This window comes from Tachyglossus aculeatus, chromosome 21 (genome assembly GCF_015852505.1).
Source record: "Tachyglossus aculeatus isolate mTacAcu1 chromosome 21, mTacAcu1.pri, whole genome shotgun sequence".
In the NCBI taxonomy this organism is placed as follows: domain Eukaryota; kingdom Metazoa; phylum Chordata; class Mammalia; order Monotremata; family Tachyglossidae; genus Tachyglossus; species Tachyglossus aculeatus.
The window spans coordinates 31,889,667-31,906,655 of record NC_052086.1 but is presented as its reverse complement, the minus strand read 5'-3'; the positions used below and the strand labels follow the sequence as shown (position 1 = coordinate 31,906,655).

The following is a 16,989-nucleotide window of genomic DNA, read 5'->3' as shown; positions in this document are numbered from 1 at the left end:
ATTGGCAGGTGTTAGATCCAATCTGTCACCAAAACCCGCTGGTCTTACCTTCACAAAATCACCTAGATCTGCCCTTTCCTCTCCATCCAAACCACTACCTTGTTGTTTCGATCTCTCATCCTGTCCCGACTGGATTACTGCATCGGCATCCTTTCTGATCTCCCACCCTCCTGTCTCTCCCCGTTTCAGCCTATACTTCACTCTGCTGCCCGGATTATCTTTCTACAGAAACGTTCTGGGAATGTCACCCCCCCAAAAAAAAAATCTCCAGTGGTTGCCTATCAACCTTCACATGAAGCTATAACTCCTCAAAGCTCAAATCTTCAAAGCTCTCCATCACCTTGCCCCCTCCTACCTCACCTCCCTTCTCTCAATCTGCAACCCAGGCTACACACTCTGCTCCTCTACCACTAACCTCCTCACCGTGCCTTGTTCTCACCTGTCCCGCCGTTGACCCCTGGCCCATGTCCTACCTCTGGCCTGGAATGTTCTCCTTCCTCACATCTGCTAAACTAGCTCTCTTCCCCCCTTCAAATTGCTACTGAGAGCTCACCTCCTCCAGGAGGCCTTCCCAGACTGAGCCCCCTTTTTTCTCTGCTCCTCTGCCCCTCCTCATCACCCCTACTCCCTCCCTCTGCTCTAACCCCTTCCCTGCCCCTCAGCACTTTGGTCTATTTGTACATATTATTTTGTTTTATTAATGATGTTTATATATTTATAATTCTATTTATCTATTTTGATGCTATTGATGCCTGTCTACTTGTTTTGTTTTGTTGTCTGCCTCTCCCCTTCTAGACTGTGAGCCCGTTGTTGGGTAGGGATTGTTGGATTGTCTCAGTGGCCGAATTGTACTTTCCAAGAGCTGTGTACAGTGCTCTGCACACAGTAAGTGCTCAATAAATATGAATGAATGAATGAAAACAGGGCAGAAGAGAAAGAATGTGGCTTTTCACTCAAAAGAAGTTGAAAAACTCTCATCTCTGTAAACAAATCAAATGGAACCAATCCATTCAAAGCAGGGGCGTTTGTGGACCAAAATTTCAAAGCATAGTAATAATGATGATATTTATTACAAGCATTGTGCTAAGCACTGGGGTAATAGTCTCTGTGCTGCACGCGACTCACAGTCTTAGAAGAAAGGAGAAATTAGATGTCCTGAGAGACAAGTAGGAAAGTGGTGCTTCTGACAGCAAGAATCTTTGATAAGAAAGAGTTGTTTGAGTGTCCTAATGAAGATTTTAGTGTGTATGCCTACCTGTCTACCTTATCCACTACCTCAGAAACCTGACCTTGAAGCTCCAAAAGGGAGCCTTGTATCTAAAGAATATGTGCTCAGAGTGAAGTTAAATCAATCAAAAGGCTTGCTGCTGGGTTCTACACAAAGCACACTGTCATCTGTGCTCTCCTGATGCCTGGCATCACCAAGAAGGTGATGCTGACTCAGAATCGGGGAACGAAAGTGATAACGGGCCAATCTCCTAAAGAGCATCACCTCATTCAAAGGAAGTTTATTCCTGGCAAGAGCCAGCAAGAGAAGCCGCTTCTTATTTTTCTTCTAAACATGAAACTATCTGACCGTGACCCTTAGATTGCTCCCTGGAGGATATTTCTTGACCTTCCGAGAACTCAATAAATCTGGTTGTGGGAGCCGTTAAATAAACGTTCAGAATCTGGTGCTGCAGCTGCAGAAAACACTTGCTGTATGTACTGTCATTTTGCACCTATCCTCCATATGACATAGATGGAAATATCCATTTTGAGCTCCTGCTTGCTGTAAGGGTATGCCATGCTATTATTCTGTTTTACATAGGTACAGAATTAGGCTCGTGGCTGCTCTTCAGGTCCATAGATGAAAATTAAATATAACATTGCGGGTGTATGTTGCCCACAACTAAGAGTGTGCTTCTAGTTTAGGGAGGAGTAGATCACCCTCTAGACTGTAAGCTCTTTGTGGGCAGGGAGAGGTGAAGAGACTTGCCCAAGGTCACACAGCAGATAGGTGACAGAGCTGGGATTAGAACCCATAACCTTCCGACTCCTAGGCCCGTACTGTATCTAATACATTATACTGTAGCCCTGCAGACTGTAAATCCCTATAAATTGTAAGCTTCCTTTTGGTCAGGGAATGTGTCTACCGACTGTTGTATTGTACTCTCCCAAATGTTTAGTTCAGTGTTTACCACACAGTAAGCACTCTAAATATCTATGATTATTTATATGATTCCAATTCTCCTAAGAACAGCTTTATATGCTGCTGTTGTGGATGAAGAGATCTCTGTTTTTGAAAGAGGAGACAGGATAGGTAGTACTCTTTGCTAATGGTATGCTTTTAATTTAATTTTATTTATACTAATGTCTGTCTCCACCTCCAGACTATAAACTCACTGTGGGCAGAGAATGTGTCTGTTCATTGTTATATTGTACTTTCCCAAGCACTTAGTACAGTGCTCTGCACATAGAAAGTGCTCAATAAATATAATTGAAAGAATGCTTTATTAGATCAGCTAGCAATCTGTCCAAAATACTCTCTCCAAAAATGTTTGGCTAGCATTGATAACTTCAATGTAGAACCAAGCTCTTGAAGTTTCTCCAAGTGCAGTATTTCCAGTTGTCATAATTTGTGATGGCTTTTATTTCAAATAGATTTCTACACTTCTTCGTTGCTATTAATTTTTTTTATCCCTCCACCACTGAGATAACCATCTCATTATCTTATCCTTTCCCCAGTCACATTATTCTTCAACAATCCAGGTCAAATAATCAGAGCAAGCAAACAAAGAGTTTACTGATAATTCTGGATGCTAATGGATTCTTCAACCCACCTAGAGTTTCATCAAACATTCCAGAGGTTTATAAAAAATGACTAATTCTCAAAGAAAATGCAATTCTAGACTGCTGTTGTCTTACAGTTCACTACAATTGGGAAAGCCCTTGAGAAAAAAAAATTTGAAGAATAACTTAGAGCTATGAAAATCCAATTTGGCCCCCAATCTTGTAGACAAAGCTTTTGCCTCATGCTTTCCATGCTTTCCAAGTGTTTAGTACAGAGTATTGCTGCCAGTGAGCACTCAATAAATAATACGATCACTACTCTGATGAAAGCTCGCAACTGGGTAATGGAGAAATTTGAATGAGCCTATGAGCTCTTTGGGGGCAGCATTCGGGTCTACCAACTCTATTGTATTGTACTCTCCCAAGTGCTTAGTACAGTGCTCAGCACACAGTACGGGCTCAATAAATATGACTGAATGAATGAACAGTTACTACGTTGTAGCGGGAATACAACTTTTTACAAATCACTACCTTACCCCCAACCCCCAAACCCTGGCCTTTCCTGGATCACTATTCTCCTAATTACCTATTGGTAAATGACCTCCTTCTTGCCAAATCCAATGGCTCCTACTCTATTCTAATCCTCCTTGACCTCTCAGCTGCCTTTGACACTATGGACCATCCCCTTCTCCTCAACACGTTATCCAACCTTAGCTTCATGGACTTCATCCTCTCCTGCTTCTCCTCTTATCTCTCTGGCCGTACAATCTCAGTCTCCTTTACTGGCTCCTCCTCCCCCTCCCATCACCTCATTGTAGGGGTTCCTCAAGGGTCAGTTCTTGGTCCCCTTCTGTTCTCCATCTATACTCACTCCTTTGGTGAACTCATTCACTCCCATGGCTTCAACTATCATCTCTACGCAGATGACAACCAAATCTACATCTCCAGCCCTGTTCTCTTTCCCTCCCTCCAGGCTCATATCTCCTCCTGCCTTCCGGAAATCTCCACCTGGTTGTCCTCCCACCACCTAAAACTCGACGTGTCCAAGACTGAAATCCTTATCTTCCCTCCCAAACCATGTCCTCTGCCTGACTTTCCCATCACTGTGGATGGCACGACCATCCTTCCCGTCTCACAAGCCCTCTACCTTGGTGTCATCCTTGACTCCACACTCTCATTCACCCCACACAGCCAATCCGTCACCAAAACCAGCCAGTCTCAACTTCACAACATTGCCAAGAACCACCCTTTCCTCCCCATCCAAACCGCTACCTTGCTGGTTCAATCTCTCATCCTATCCCGACTGGATTACTGCATCAACCTCCTTTCTGATCTTCCATCCTCCTGTCTCTCCCCACTTCAGTCTATACTTCACTCTGCTGCCCCGATTATCTTTGTACAGAAAGGCTCTGGGCATGTCACTCCCTTCTTCAAAAATCTCCAGTGGTTGCCTATCAACCTTCGAATCAAGCAAAAACTCCTCACTGTTGGCTTCAAAGCTTTCCATTACCTTGCCCCTTCCTACCTCACCTCCCTCCTCTCCTTCTCCAGCCCAGGCCACACCCTCCGCTCCTCTGCCACTAACCTCCTCACTGTGCCTCATTCTTGCCTGTCCTGCCATCGACTCCTTGCCCATGTCCTACTTCTGGCCTGGTTTGCCCTCCCTCTGCCCATCCGCCAAAGTAGCTCTCTTCCTCCCTTCAAAGCCCTAGTGAAAGCTCACCTCCTCCAGGAGGCCTTCCCAGACTGAGCCCCCCTTTTCATCTGCTCCTCCTCCCCTCCCCAGCACCCCAAGTCCCTCCCTCTGCTCTAACCCCTTCCCCTCCCCACAGCACTTGTGTATATTTGTACATATTTTTAACTCTATTAATGCACATATATCGATAATTCTGTTTATTTTGATGGTATACTTGTTTTGTTGTCTGTCTTCCCCTTCTAGACTGTGAGCCCGTTGTTGGGTAAGGACTGTCTCTGTTGCCGAATTGTACTTTCCAAGCACCTAGTGCAGTGCTCTGCACACAGTAAGTGCTCAATAAATACGATTGAATGAATGAATGAATGAACAGACAGTAATTGGAACAGTTCTGGCTCAGTCTCTTTTGTTTGGGATCAGTGGTATTGTTCATTCAGATTGTCGCTTTTTCACCCCCAACGCTTGAATTGTTTTTAAGCCAAATTGCGGACACATTCTTGACTTGGTAAACGTACTTTAAATAGGCTGAAATCAAGGACCTTCATGGCATCTTTCAGAACAGTGCTTTTCAGGCAATGGAGTTCCAGTAGATGGGCTAGCTAGTTTGTGCTTCCCATTTCTTTTTATCTGGTGGCTTTGAAATTACCCTCCTCCTTCTGATGGACCTCTTTTATCCCCCCCACCCTATTTGCCCTACCTTTTGTGTTGCTTGTGCATTTGGGTCTATACCTCTTGACCACTTTGCTATTCTTTCCCCATTTCACAATATTTATATCCATATCCTTTTACTCTGCCAGTTCTCCATCTGTTATATATTTTAATATCTTTCTCCCAAACTAGACTGTGAGCTCCTTGAGAGCACGGATTACCAACTCTATTGCACTGCACTCTCCCAAGTATGAAGTACAGTGCTCTGCACACAGTGAGCACTCAATAATGCCATTGATTGATTGTGATTGTCCTTAGATGAATTTGCTCAGCTCAGCAGATTGTGCATATCTACAGGATGTTACCTTTGAAAAATCTCACCTCTTGCTTCTGAAATGATTTTAAAGGGATCTAAAGGTTCTGCTAAGGTAAACGGTCTCCAATTTATGAAAACAGGGCTGTAACCCTTTCCCATCACCCTGATTGGCTTTCAGAGCAATTGTCAGTGGATTTAGCATAATACTCAACACCAAAAGACATCAGAACAATTCACTATCAGTCCAAGGTGGACAGGGGCTGTATCTAATCTGATTGTGTTGTTTACCTCAGTGATCATCATGGTATTTGGCCTATAGTAAGCACTTAAACATTATTATTATCATAATCATCTTTATCAAATAATATGCCAGAGATGCACTTATTAGCAATATGCTATTAGAGTCTTCCCCCAGCATGAGATGACTTCCTAAATCAGACACTTCTTGGTTATAGGCAGGGAATGTGTCTGTTAATTTTGTTGGATTGTACTCTCACAAGCTATCAGTACTGTGCTCTGCACATAGTAAGTGCTCAATAAATACTATTGATCGATTCCACCTTATTAATCCAGTTTGATCAGGGTATAGGAGGAAGTCATGAATCTCATAAGAGACAAACTCTATTTCATTTGATAATAGTAATAGTGGTACTTATTAGGCACTTAAATATATACAAGGCAGTTAGATTGGATGCAGTCCCTTATATGAGGTTCACAATCTAAGACGGAGTGGGAACAAGTGTTTTATCTCTGTTTTGCAGATGGGGAAATTGAGGCACAGAGAAGTTAGGTGATAAGGCCATGCAATTCATTCATTCATTCATTCAATTGTATTTATTGAGTACTTATTGTGTGCAGAGCATTGTACTAAGTGCTTGGAAAGTGCAATTCGGCAACAGAGACAGTTCCTATCCAACAATGGGCTCACTGGGGTTGGAACCCAAACGCGTGACTCCTTTCCACCTTCCACACTTGATTGCATTGGAAAGCCTTGGTTTTCTTTCATATATATGAATATTTGGCTGAAGGCAACTTTACAGTGGTCTCTTTCTTCCTCCCCTGTGTCTCTCTCTAGGTGAAATCAGACTATGATCGTCTTAGCAATACCCTCACCATAGTGACCAAAGAACGAGATTTGGCTGTGAAGCAGAACCACCAGCTCCAAGCCAAGCTGGAGAACCTAGAGCAGGTCCTGAAGGTAGGTTGCTGTGGTGACATTTGATGCCTCGGTGTCTTGACTGTGTCTTAGAAAGACAAGAAATGTTACTGATTTCCCACTGTAGCTTCTACGCATTCCTTATCATGGGGACTCCAGGATGGTTTCCCTTTCTTTATGGTAGAAAGCAATAAATAATGAAATGCTAATGTTTGAGGAAATGTTGCTGTAAAACCAATTATGCATGTCCATGGCTTATGATGCTAAATACAGCTGGATGTGGGATTTGACTGCGGAGCCATCGAACGGAAATTGAGCTCCCTTAAGTGTAAAGACACCGGCAGGTGTCTGAGGGTAAAGGAGATGGATTCATGAATTTTAAGCTATTTCTCAGATGTGTAATTCACTCTGTTATAATGAGGAGAGTTAAGACAGAAAATGACTTTATCAGAGGGCAGGTGATTGGCTACTAGTCATGCTTTTCTGATGTGTCAAAATCTGTTTAAACCTTTAGTGCAATATGATGCAAACTGGGAAGGAGAAAACCTGTGTTTTTGTCCCAGCTCTGCCACTGGTCTCCTGTATGACCTGGGGAAAGTCACATAACCCCTCTGAACTGTAATTTCTTCATCTGTAAAGTGGGGATAAGATATCCTGTGAGTCCCATGTGGGATAGGGATTGGGTCATAGCTGATAAAGCTGCAGCTACCTCGGTATTTAACACATAATGATGATTAATACATGACATCATTATTATTATTGCTAAAGGAACAGTTGAACTACAGAGAAACTATTCCATAGACAAATTTCATTAATTCACACTTGGCAAGTTACTATTGTAAATGATACGGCTAGACTCTGGATCTTAAAATCGTGCAACTATTATAACAATCTATGCTGTTACTGGAAGATGTCTCTTTGGAATCCACAAAAGATTTGATTTAATATATCACTCCCAGGCTAATTCAGTAATCAAGGCAGGATAGGATAAGTGCGAGGATTAACACGGTAGCAGATTGGATAAGGAGGAAAGGGTGGATTTTAGCAACGTTGTGAAGATGGAGCTGACATGATTTGGTGGCAGATTGAATATGTGGGTGCAATGAGAGAGATGATTTCAGGATAATGCCAAGGTTATGGACTTGTGAGACAAAGAGGATGCTGGTTCTGTCTACAGTGATGTGAAAATTAGGGTGAGGACAGGACATGGCAGGGAAGATAAGGAGTTCTGTTTTGGGCATGTTAAGTTTGAGGAGTCATTGGGACATAGAAGTAGAGATAGCCTGATGGCAGCAGGAAATACGAGATTGCAGAGAAGGAGAAAGATCAAGTCTGAAAGAGGTGGTAGTTGAAACCAGGGTGGTGAATGAGCTCTCCAAGGGAGTGGGTGTAGAAGGGGACCCAGCACTGAGTCTTGAGGGACTCCCACTGTTAACAGGAGAAAGGCAGAGGAGGAGCCCACAAAAGAGACTGAGAATGAGTGACCAGCCATTCCTGATTCTTCAGACTGGCTCTCTGTTCCCTCCCAGATAGACTCTGAGCCCCATGTAGGACAGGGACTGTGTCCAACCTGATTAATCCATGTCTGTCCTAGCACTTAGTACAGTGCATGGCACGTAGTAAGTGCTTAACGAGTACCATAATTATAGTTGGTTGTTATCATTTGAATTTTGCATCAACCAGTTCCTCCCCTTCTCCCACATGCCAAAAACCAAAATTCTCACTGACCCTGTACTATCCTGGACTTTCTGGAAATATATGATTACTGACAAAGTGAAGGATGTATCCAAATTTGAATTCCTGAGTTGGGCTTCCATACCAAAGCTTATTTTATGCGAGGGCTTTTGTTCCTTTATTTTTTGCATGACTGGGTTAAGAATGAGCAACAACATCCCAACCAGGTACTTTCAAACCCTCTGTTTTATATGAGAAGCAGCATAGCCTAGTGGAAAGAGCCCGGGCTTGGGAGTCAAAAAGCCCTCAGTTCTAATCCCAGCTCCATCACTTACCTGCTTTGTGACCTGGGGCAAATCACTTAACTTCTCTGTGCCTCAGTTCCCTCATCTGCAAACTGGGGTTTCAGAACCAGTTCTCCCTCCTACTTAAACTGTGAGCCCATTGTGGAAACTTGATTATCTTCTATCTATCCCTGCACTTAGTACAGTCCTTGGCATGTAGTAAATGCCTAACAAATGCCACAGCCATTATTATTATTTTTAATTAATTTTTATTAATTTTATTAATATTTATTAATATTATTAATTAATTAATTAAGTTGGCAAGTTGTTGCCAACTTGTACTTCCCAAGCACTTAGTTGAGTGCTCTGCACACAGTAAGTGCTCAATAAATATGATTGATTGATTGATTATTATTAGTAATGGTAGTAGTAGTATACCCCAGGACCCATTCACCCATTCACATACATTTCTTAATTTATAAAGTTTTAGTATACCTTAAGAATATGCCTGTTTTATCCAATAGTTTATCAATATGGTGCACGAGGAGCCACCTGAATGTGGTGGTGGTTGTAGAAGGGGTAGTCATTATAAAGGCATTTATTGAGCACCCACAGTGTGAAATACACTGTACTAAGCAGTTGGAAAAGTACTACACAAGAATGAGCCACATTCCCTGTCCACAAGCAGCCTCCCTCTCTAATGGGGAGTTGGATGTAAAAAATGATTTACAAATGGGATTATCAGAATAAATTACTATAACAATCAATCATTCATATGTGCATAAGGGTTGTACTATAAATAAATATGTCTGTGCTATAGTTAATCCATAAATTTTGAAGATGCACAGGAATTAGATTGTTGAACACAAAATGGAGTTTGGAAAGCATGTGGAGGACTCCATTTTAGCTTCTTTTGAAGAAAGGATAGTGTTTTTTATTCAGATTTACAAGAGGGATTTGCAGCAGTCTCAGGACTTTCTTTTTTATAATGCAAATTCTTCTCTCAGGAAGCCATTCGTCTCCCCTTTTCTCTGTCTTTTCTAAAGAAGAAAATGATAAAAAATCATTCGCCCATTGGAATCTTCTGTTTTCTATTTTGAAAAGCAACCGATTTGTCAGTCTTTTATATTATTCCACCAAAAATATCAAAAGAAGAGACTTAAAATCCGTGAGGCTTTTCAAAGGATCCAAACTGATTTCTAATGTACCAAATATATCATTATTGTACTGCTCCTAAGAAAGGATAATTCTGGGAGATCAAGAAAATTGAGAGCATCTTAGCCAAAAACTTGAAGAAGAAAGGGATTCCAAAACAGAGCCCAGCAGGTCAGCCGATTCTTTCACCCCTCTCGCTTTCTTCCTCTTCCACACATGCCCAGTTCTCTTTATGGAAAGATTGTGAAAACAGGATGAATACTTTTTTCCTAGCAGTAGCTAAGTACATAACCGCAGCCCCCATCTAAAAGACTGATGTGGTGAAATATCCTCCAGTGTTTGTTCTTCGGCCCTATCTTTACAAAAGGCCTCTCTCTCCAAAGAGAATCGTGATTTAACTATGTCTCTTAATTCACACCCCAGCCCCATCCCACCCACCCCTCTCTCTGTCTGTTGCTCTTTCTCCCTCCTTCATGTTAAAGTTGATGCTGTTGTTGGTGAAATCCTGCCTAAACCTGTAGGTGTGGTTGAATGTGCGACCAATATGTCACCCTAAATGGTGGTCATGTAAAAATGGTCTTTTCCCACGTTTGGTTTGTTAAACCATTTTGACACACCCGTCACTGTTTTCAAATCTGCCTTCTGGTCTCCCAGTTTTCCATGAGACTCTCACTGTAGGCAGGGAATGTGTCTGTTTATTGTTATATTGTACTCTCCCTAGTGCTTAGTACAGTGCTTTTCCCACAGCGCTCAATAAATGCAATCGAATGAATGAATGAATGAGTATATGTTGATTTATGTCTACTACTTCCAGTGTTGGAAGTGAGCCTGAATTTAGGTCCCTTATAAGAAAATAATGATATTTCTTAAGCACTTACTACTTGCCAGGCACTGTACTAGCACTAGGGTAGATACAAGGTAATCGGGTCAGAAACAATCCCCTGTCCCATGTGGGACTTACAGTCTAAGAAGGAAAGAGAACAAAAATTTAGTCCCCATTTTACAGAGGAAAATGGGGAAATTGAGACCCAGGGAAGTTAAGTGACTTGCTCAAGGTCACACTGCAGGTATGTGGAGGAGCTGGGATTAGAACCCAAGTCCTCCAATTCCCAGGCTTGTGCTCTTTCCACTAGGCCACACTGAGTCCTAGGGTGGCGGGGACTACGGAGTTGTCAGAGGTTACTGGTGTTCGTTAGAGATTTTCTTTTGATTTTCAGCCCTACCTGCTCCTCCATTAAGTAATAAACCTTTTGAGAACAGGGATCAAACCTTTTCCCTTATTTTGAAAGGTCCCACAAGCATCTGGCCCAGGAGGTGCTCAATAAGTACTTGGGATACTTGATACCCAGTGGGGGCAGCCCTCCTTTGATTCTCATATGCTAGGCTGCTGGTAGGCCCTCATTTCTGAGTATATTAACTTGCCATTTGATGCTGAGCATGAGTCACAGGTAATATTAAAGAAGTTGCCCAAGAAGGAAGCTGTATCTTCTGTGAAATGGCCAGATCTCACTGTCCTTTAGAAGACTCGACACCCCTACTGCTTTGAAGATCTAAACTGAGTAGTCACCTGATTGCTCCCCAAATTTGTCTGTTATTCTCTTAAAAGGTGTACTAGCCTCCTTAATTCACTTGCCTCTTCTTTGTCAATCAATCAATCATATTTATTGAGTGCTTACTGTGTGCAGAGCACTGTACTAAGCACTTGGGAAGTACAAGTTGGCAACATATAGAGACAGTCCCTACCCAACAGTGGGTTTACAGTCTAAAAGAGTGGGCTCACAGTCTCAAGATTGATGAATTGCAGAATTTATTTTAGAGCCTGTCTCACCGACTAGATCATAAAGTCTTTGAGGGCAGGGAACGTGCCTACCAACAATACTGTTATGCCAAGCATTTAGTATAGTGCTTGGCACAGAGGCAGTGCTAAATAAACGGATTGATGGGTGGCAGGATTAAGTATTCTGTTGCTGATGGAAATCTTTGGCTGTTTCCCTTTTATGATTCACAACTGGAACATCAGGGTTTTTTTTTGGTTGGCTAGATGAATCATTTTAATAGACCTTATCTTATTTGGTGGTCCCTGGAAATGTCACATCTACCACAGACTCCTTTGCAAAACCCTCCATTTAGCTGTGGCTTTGATTTTTGTATTTTCCTCTCGTGGAAGTCATCCAAAGATGCCGTATCCACAGAACATTCCACTACTGGGAGACATGGTGACAGTGAAGGGGTCCCAAGCTTGGAAATGGTCAAGTGATACTTTCCATTTCCATTTCCCAGGAGCAGCATGGCAGAGTGGATAGAGCATGGGAGTCAGAAGGTCATGGGTTCTAATCCCACCTCTGCCACTTGTCTGCTGTGTGACCTTGGCTAGTCAGGTCACTTTCTGTGCCTCAGTTGCCTCATCTGTAAAATGGGAATTGAGACTGTGAGCCCCAGGAACTGTGTCCAATCCAATTTGCTTGTATCCACCCCAGCACCTAGTACAGTGCCTGGCACCTAATCAGTGTTTAACAAATACCACCGTTGTCATTTTCCCCATTCCCCTGGTAAGGATGGGTATTTGGCTCCTGAACAGATTGTCTCAGCCACAAGTAAGTGTTTCTGCTTAATTTTAAATGGGAGGACTTAGAATCTAGTGACAGCATTCTAGAAGTCCAAGCAAGATCCAAGTCAGCTCCGTGCTCTAAGTTCTTCAAAGGCAACTACTTTTAAACTGAAATAGGATTTCCTTCAGACTGCCAAAACAGTGGCAAATTGGAGGGGAGAGCATCTGTATAGAAATGAGCAAGCCAAGTGCTTCCATGGCACTATGAAAGTTAGTATGAAGCAATCATGGACAAAGAATAGTAGAAGTCTGGGATAAGGGGTGAGGGGGTGAGTCCAGTGCTCTGCACACAGTAAGCACTCAATAAATGCGATTGTATATATGGCTATACAATCCTGTATATATGTTTGTACATATTTATTATTCTATCTATTTGTTTTACTTGTACATATTCTGTTTATTTGCTTTACTTGTACATATTCTGTTTCTTTTATTTGGCTTATATGTTTTGTTGTCTGCCTCCCCCTTCTAGACTGTAAGCCCGCTGTTGGGTAGGGACCATCTCTATATGTTGCCAACTTGTACTTCCCAAGCGCTTAGTACAGTGTTCTGCACACAGGAAGCGCTCAATAAATACGATTGAATGAACGAATGATGGGGAGGGTGAAAGGGGGTGGGGGGCTGAGGGGGTGAGTCCAGTGCTCTGCACACAGTAAGCACTCAATAAATGCGATTGTATATATGGATATACAGTCCTGTATATATTTACACATGTATACAATCTTGTATATATGTTTGTACATATTTATTACTCTATTTTATTTGTACATATTTATTCTATTTATTTTATTTGGTTAATATGTTTTGTTGTCTGTCTCCCCCTTCTAGACTGTGAGCCCACTGTTGGGTAGGGACTGTCTCTATATGTTGCCAACTTCTACTTCCCAAATGCTTAGTACAGTGCTCTGCACACAGTAAGCGCTCAATAAATATGATTGAATGAATGAATGAATGAATAAAGCAAAGCAGCCTGATTCAATGGGAGGCTAATGTGCCTCCCAGGTGGGATTGGTTCAGAGAGAGCTCATGTATGTTTCAGGCAGGGTTATAGCATGAAATCAACCCTGAAAGGCAGTAAGCTCGTTTGTTTGTCACCTAAGTCCTCTAGACTGTAAGCTCCTAGTGGGCATGGAATGTGTCTACAAACTCAGTTATACTCTCCCAAGCACTAAATACAGTGCTGTGCATGCAGTAAGTGCACAAGAAATGCAACTGATTGTTTGATCTTAGCCACACATCTGCTGGGAAGTAGTTTGCCATAAAGAAGATAGAACCACGCAAGCACATACAAAGCTTAGCTACTTTTGGATCTCTAGAACACTTCACACAAGGCTGGAGAAATGAGCATACTATTGCTGGAACTTAGTGTCATCCATAATTTTTCACTTGTGAAGTAATCCAATTTATTTAATCCAACTGAATCCAACCAGCTCTAAAAAATAGAAATAGCAGATATACAATCTCATAGTCTGTATTACAGGACAGAGAGATTTGTGTCTAGTATGACTTTGCAGTTAAAAAGGCACTGAAGACCATCTTTCCTCCAGTCAGATGTATGACATATGTGGGTTTAAATTTGCTTGTTTTTGCTCTGTTGGGGGTAGAGTGCTCCGAATACAGTAAGTGCTTAGTGAATATAATTGATCGGTTGGGGATAGGAAAAGTACAAGGTGGGGGGAGAGAGAGATTGCATATAAAACCACTTAATTTACCCTAATTATGAGATTTTTATTTTATCAGAAACAACGGATGTGTGGCACATATGGAGAAACAAAATAAATTCTCCAAAACGTGATACCAATGTCAGGCTTCTTAAAATGGTACTTAAGGTTTGAATGTGGAGTTTAATAATAATGTCAATTTTATTTCATATGATATTTATAGAGTTACATTCCAATGTTATGATATTAAGTGCTTACTATGTGCTGAGCACTGACCGAAGTGCAAAGGTGGATACAAGATATTGACTTTGGGCACAGTCTCTGTACCACAAGGAGTTAATGGTCTAAGAGAAAGGGCAAAGAGGGCAAATTCCCCCATTCGATACCTGAGAAAATGGAGGCACAGAGAAGTTAAGTGACTTGGCAAAGGTTACACAGAAGGCAAGTGGCAAAGCTGTGACTAAAACTCTGGTTTCCTGACTTCCAGTCTCATGCTCTTTCCATTAGGGCACACTGCTTCCATCATTCATGACATTTTCAAACTTATAATTCATATATCATCAATAGTTATCTACGTTACACATCGACTTTTTAGTTTTCTGCTATTGCTTGCGTGATGCTTGTTTTAATAACAATTAAATGTAGGTTGAAATGATATCGAATGACCCTTTTGTATGATAGTCTAATAAAAATAATACTAATAAGTGTGGTATTTGTTAAATGCTTACTACATGCCAGGCACTGTACTAACCACTGGGGTAGATACAGGGAAGTTGGGTTAGACACAGTCTCTGTACCACATGAGGCTCACAGTCTTCACCCCCATTTTACAGATGAGTTAACTGAGGCACAGAGAAGTGAACTGAATTGCCCAAGTGGCAGAGCCGGGATTAGGGCCTAAATTGTTCCAACTCCCAGGCCTGGGCTCTTTCCACTAGGCCACACTGCTTCTTCTTAGTTCCTTAAATTGTCAGTCAGCAACAGATGGTCCATTACTGAATCCATTTGGACCATCTTGGTGGATGTTGATTTAACTGCAGAGTCAACATAGGACATTCGTCAGTCACTTAAAATATCTTTGAGAGTCAGGCCCAGTAAGATGAGGCACTCATGTTAGGTTTGTACAGGGCATTAAATTTATTTGACTCTAGGCTCCTTGAGGGATTTTAATCCATGGTCTGAAACGCTGAGTGGGAAACACAAGCCATTAAATAAAAAAACTCTAAAGGCTGACATTCAGTGCACAGCATTATTATATAAAGAGTTGCTATAAGAGCTGAAAACCTAGGGGAGAAGTAAGTAAACCATACAAGCTGAATTCCCCATGGCCATATTTTTTAAAAAAGATCAGTATCTTCCCACAGGCTGATGTTTAGAAAGTGAGAGCAATCTGTAGTGTTTCAATTACTGAAGATGTTTTTGTCGGCAAAAGGTTGTCTCTGAAATTTCTGTGATACTTCCTGCCTCCCCCGCCTGAATGACATCCCTCCTTGTTGGGGCTGGTGGAGAGACATGTCTTTAGGTCTATCCTTCTTATTCTACTTCTGAAGGCAGCCAGTTCGGAGATGCTCATTTTAAGCTGTATTTCCAAGAAAGAAATGAAGTGTTCGTCTCATTATTCCTGAGAGCAGTTCTTCCTCTGACAAACTGAGGATCTGAACTGACTAGAAGTACACTACCATCATTTCATTAGGATGATTTTACATTTAGGGAAAAGGAGCTTTGCAATTATTTTCCAACAGCCCTAGTATTCCCGAGGCACCAGCCACAGAAACGTAGCCCTGCTCCATCACTAATTCTTACCTCATACTTTCTACTATTGAAAATAAGGCCCTGCCAAACAGAGGAAGTCTTGGGACCTACTGGGACCAATCAATTGATTGATTGATTAAAGTACTGGGACCTAGAACCTGACCTTAATCTTGAGGAAGTCACCCCACCGCTCCGCCATGAAATGTGGCAAATCACCTGGCTCTGAAAATATGCAAAGATCTTCAAGCACTGAGAGGATGCTTTGAGATAATATAATGGAAATTTCCAGCATTAAATCACACCTCTACCAACACCAAAAACTCTCTGTGGACAAGGAACATGTCTACCAACTCTATTATATTGATATATTGTACTCTCCCAAGTGTTAAGTACAGTGCTCTGCTCACAGTAAGCACTAAATAAATGTGATTGATTGATTGGTAGATTGATACCTTCTTCCATCCCTAACCATCATTTTCAACCACTCAGCCTCCAATGGCTCCTACCCTATTGTTTTCAAACATGTCCATGTATCCCCACTCCTAAAAAAATTCCTTCAGTGATTGTATAGCACCCTCCAGTTATTGCCCCCATCTTCCTCCTACCATTCCTCTCAAACCTTCTTGAGTGACTTTTCTAAACCCACTGCCTTCACTTTGTCTCCTCCAGTTCTCTCTTTGGCTCTGGGGTATCTGGCTTCTGCCCTCTCCATTCTATGGAAACTGCCCTCTCTAAGGTCACAAAAAACCTTTCTTGCCAAATTGAATGTCTTCTAGTTTTATTTTTATGGTATTTATTAAGTGCTTACTATGTTCTAGGCACTATACTACAGAGTGGGTTAGATAGAGAAGCAGCGTGGCTCAGTGGAAAAAGCATGGGTTCGGGAGTCAGAGGTCATGGGTTTAAATCCCGGCTCAGCTGCTTGTCAGCCATGTGACTTTGGGCAAGTCACAACTTCTCTGTGCTTCAGTTCCCTCATCTGTAAAATGGGGATTAAGACTGTGAGCCTCACGTGGGACAACCTGATCACCTTGTATCCTCCCCAGCACTTAGAACTGTGCTCTGCACACAGTAAGCACTCAATAAGTACGATTGATTGATTGATTGATTGCACATAGCACTTAACAAATGCTGTCATTATTATTATCATTATTATTATTATACCAGATGATTGCTTTGGGCACAGTCCCAGTCCCACATAGGGCTCACAGACTTAATGGCCATTTTACAGATGAGGTAACAGAGGCACAGAGAAGTTAAATGACTTGCC

The 16,989-nt window shown here is 41.9% G+C and overlaps 1 protein-coding gene across 13 annotated transcripts in view; it reads left to right on the top strand.

Moving 5' to 3' along the window:
- Positions 1–16,989, top strand: part of RIMBP2 (RIMS binding protein 2) — a 440,277-nt gene that overhangs the window by 274,866 nt on the left and 148,422 nt on the right. For all 13 annotated transcript variants that reach the window (XM_038762562.1, XM_038762556.1, XM_038762559.1 and 10 more), the window contains one exon: positions 6,505–6,627. In XM_038762562.1, coding sequence (XP_038618490.1) covers positions 6,505–6,627 — 123 coding nt within the window. The remainder of the gene's footprint in view (positions 1–6,504; positions 6,628–16,989) is intronic.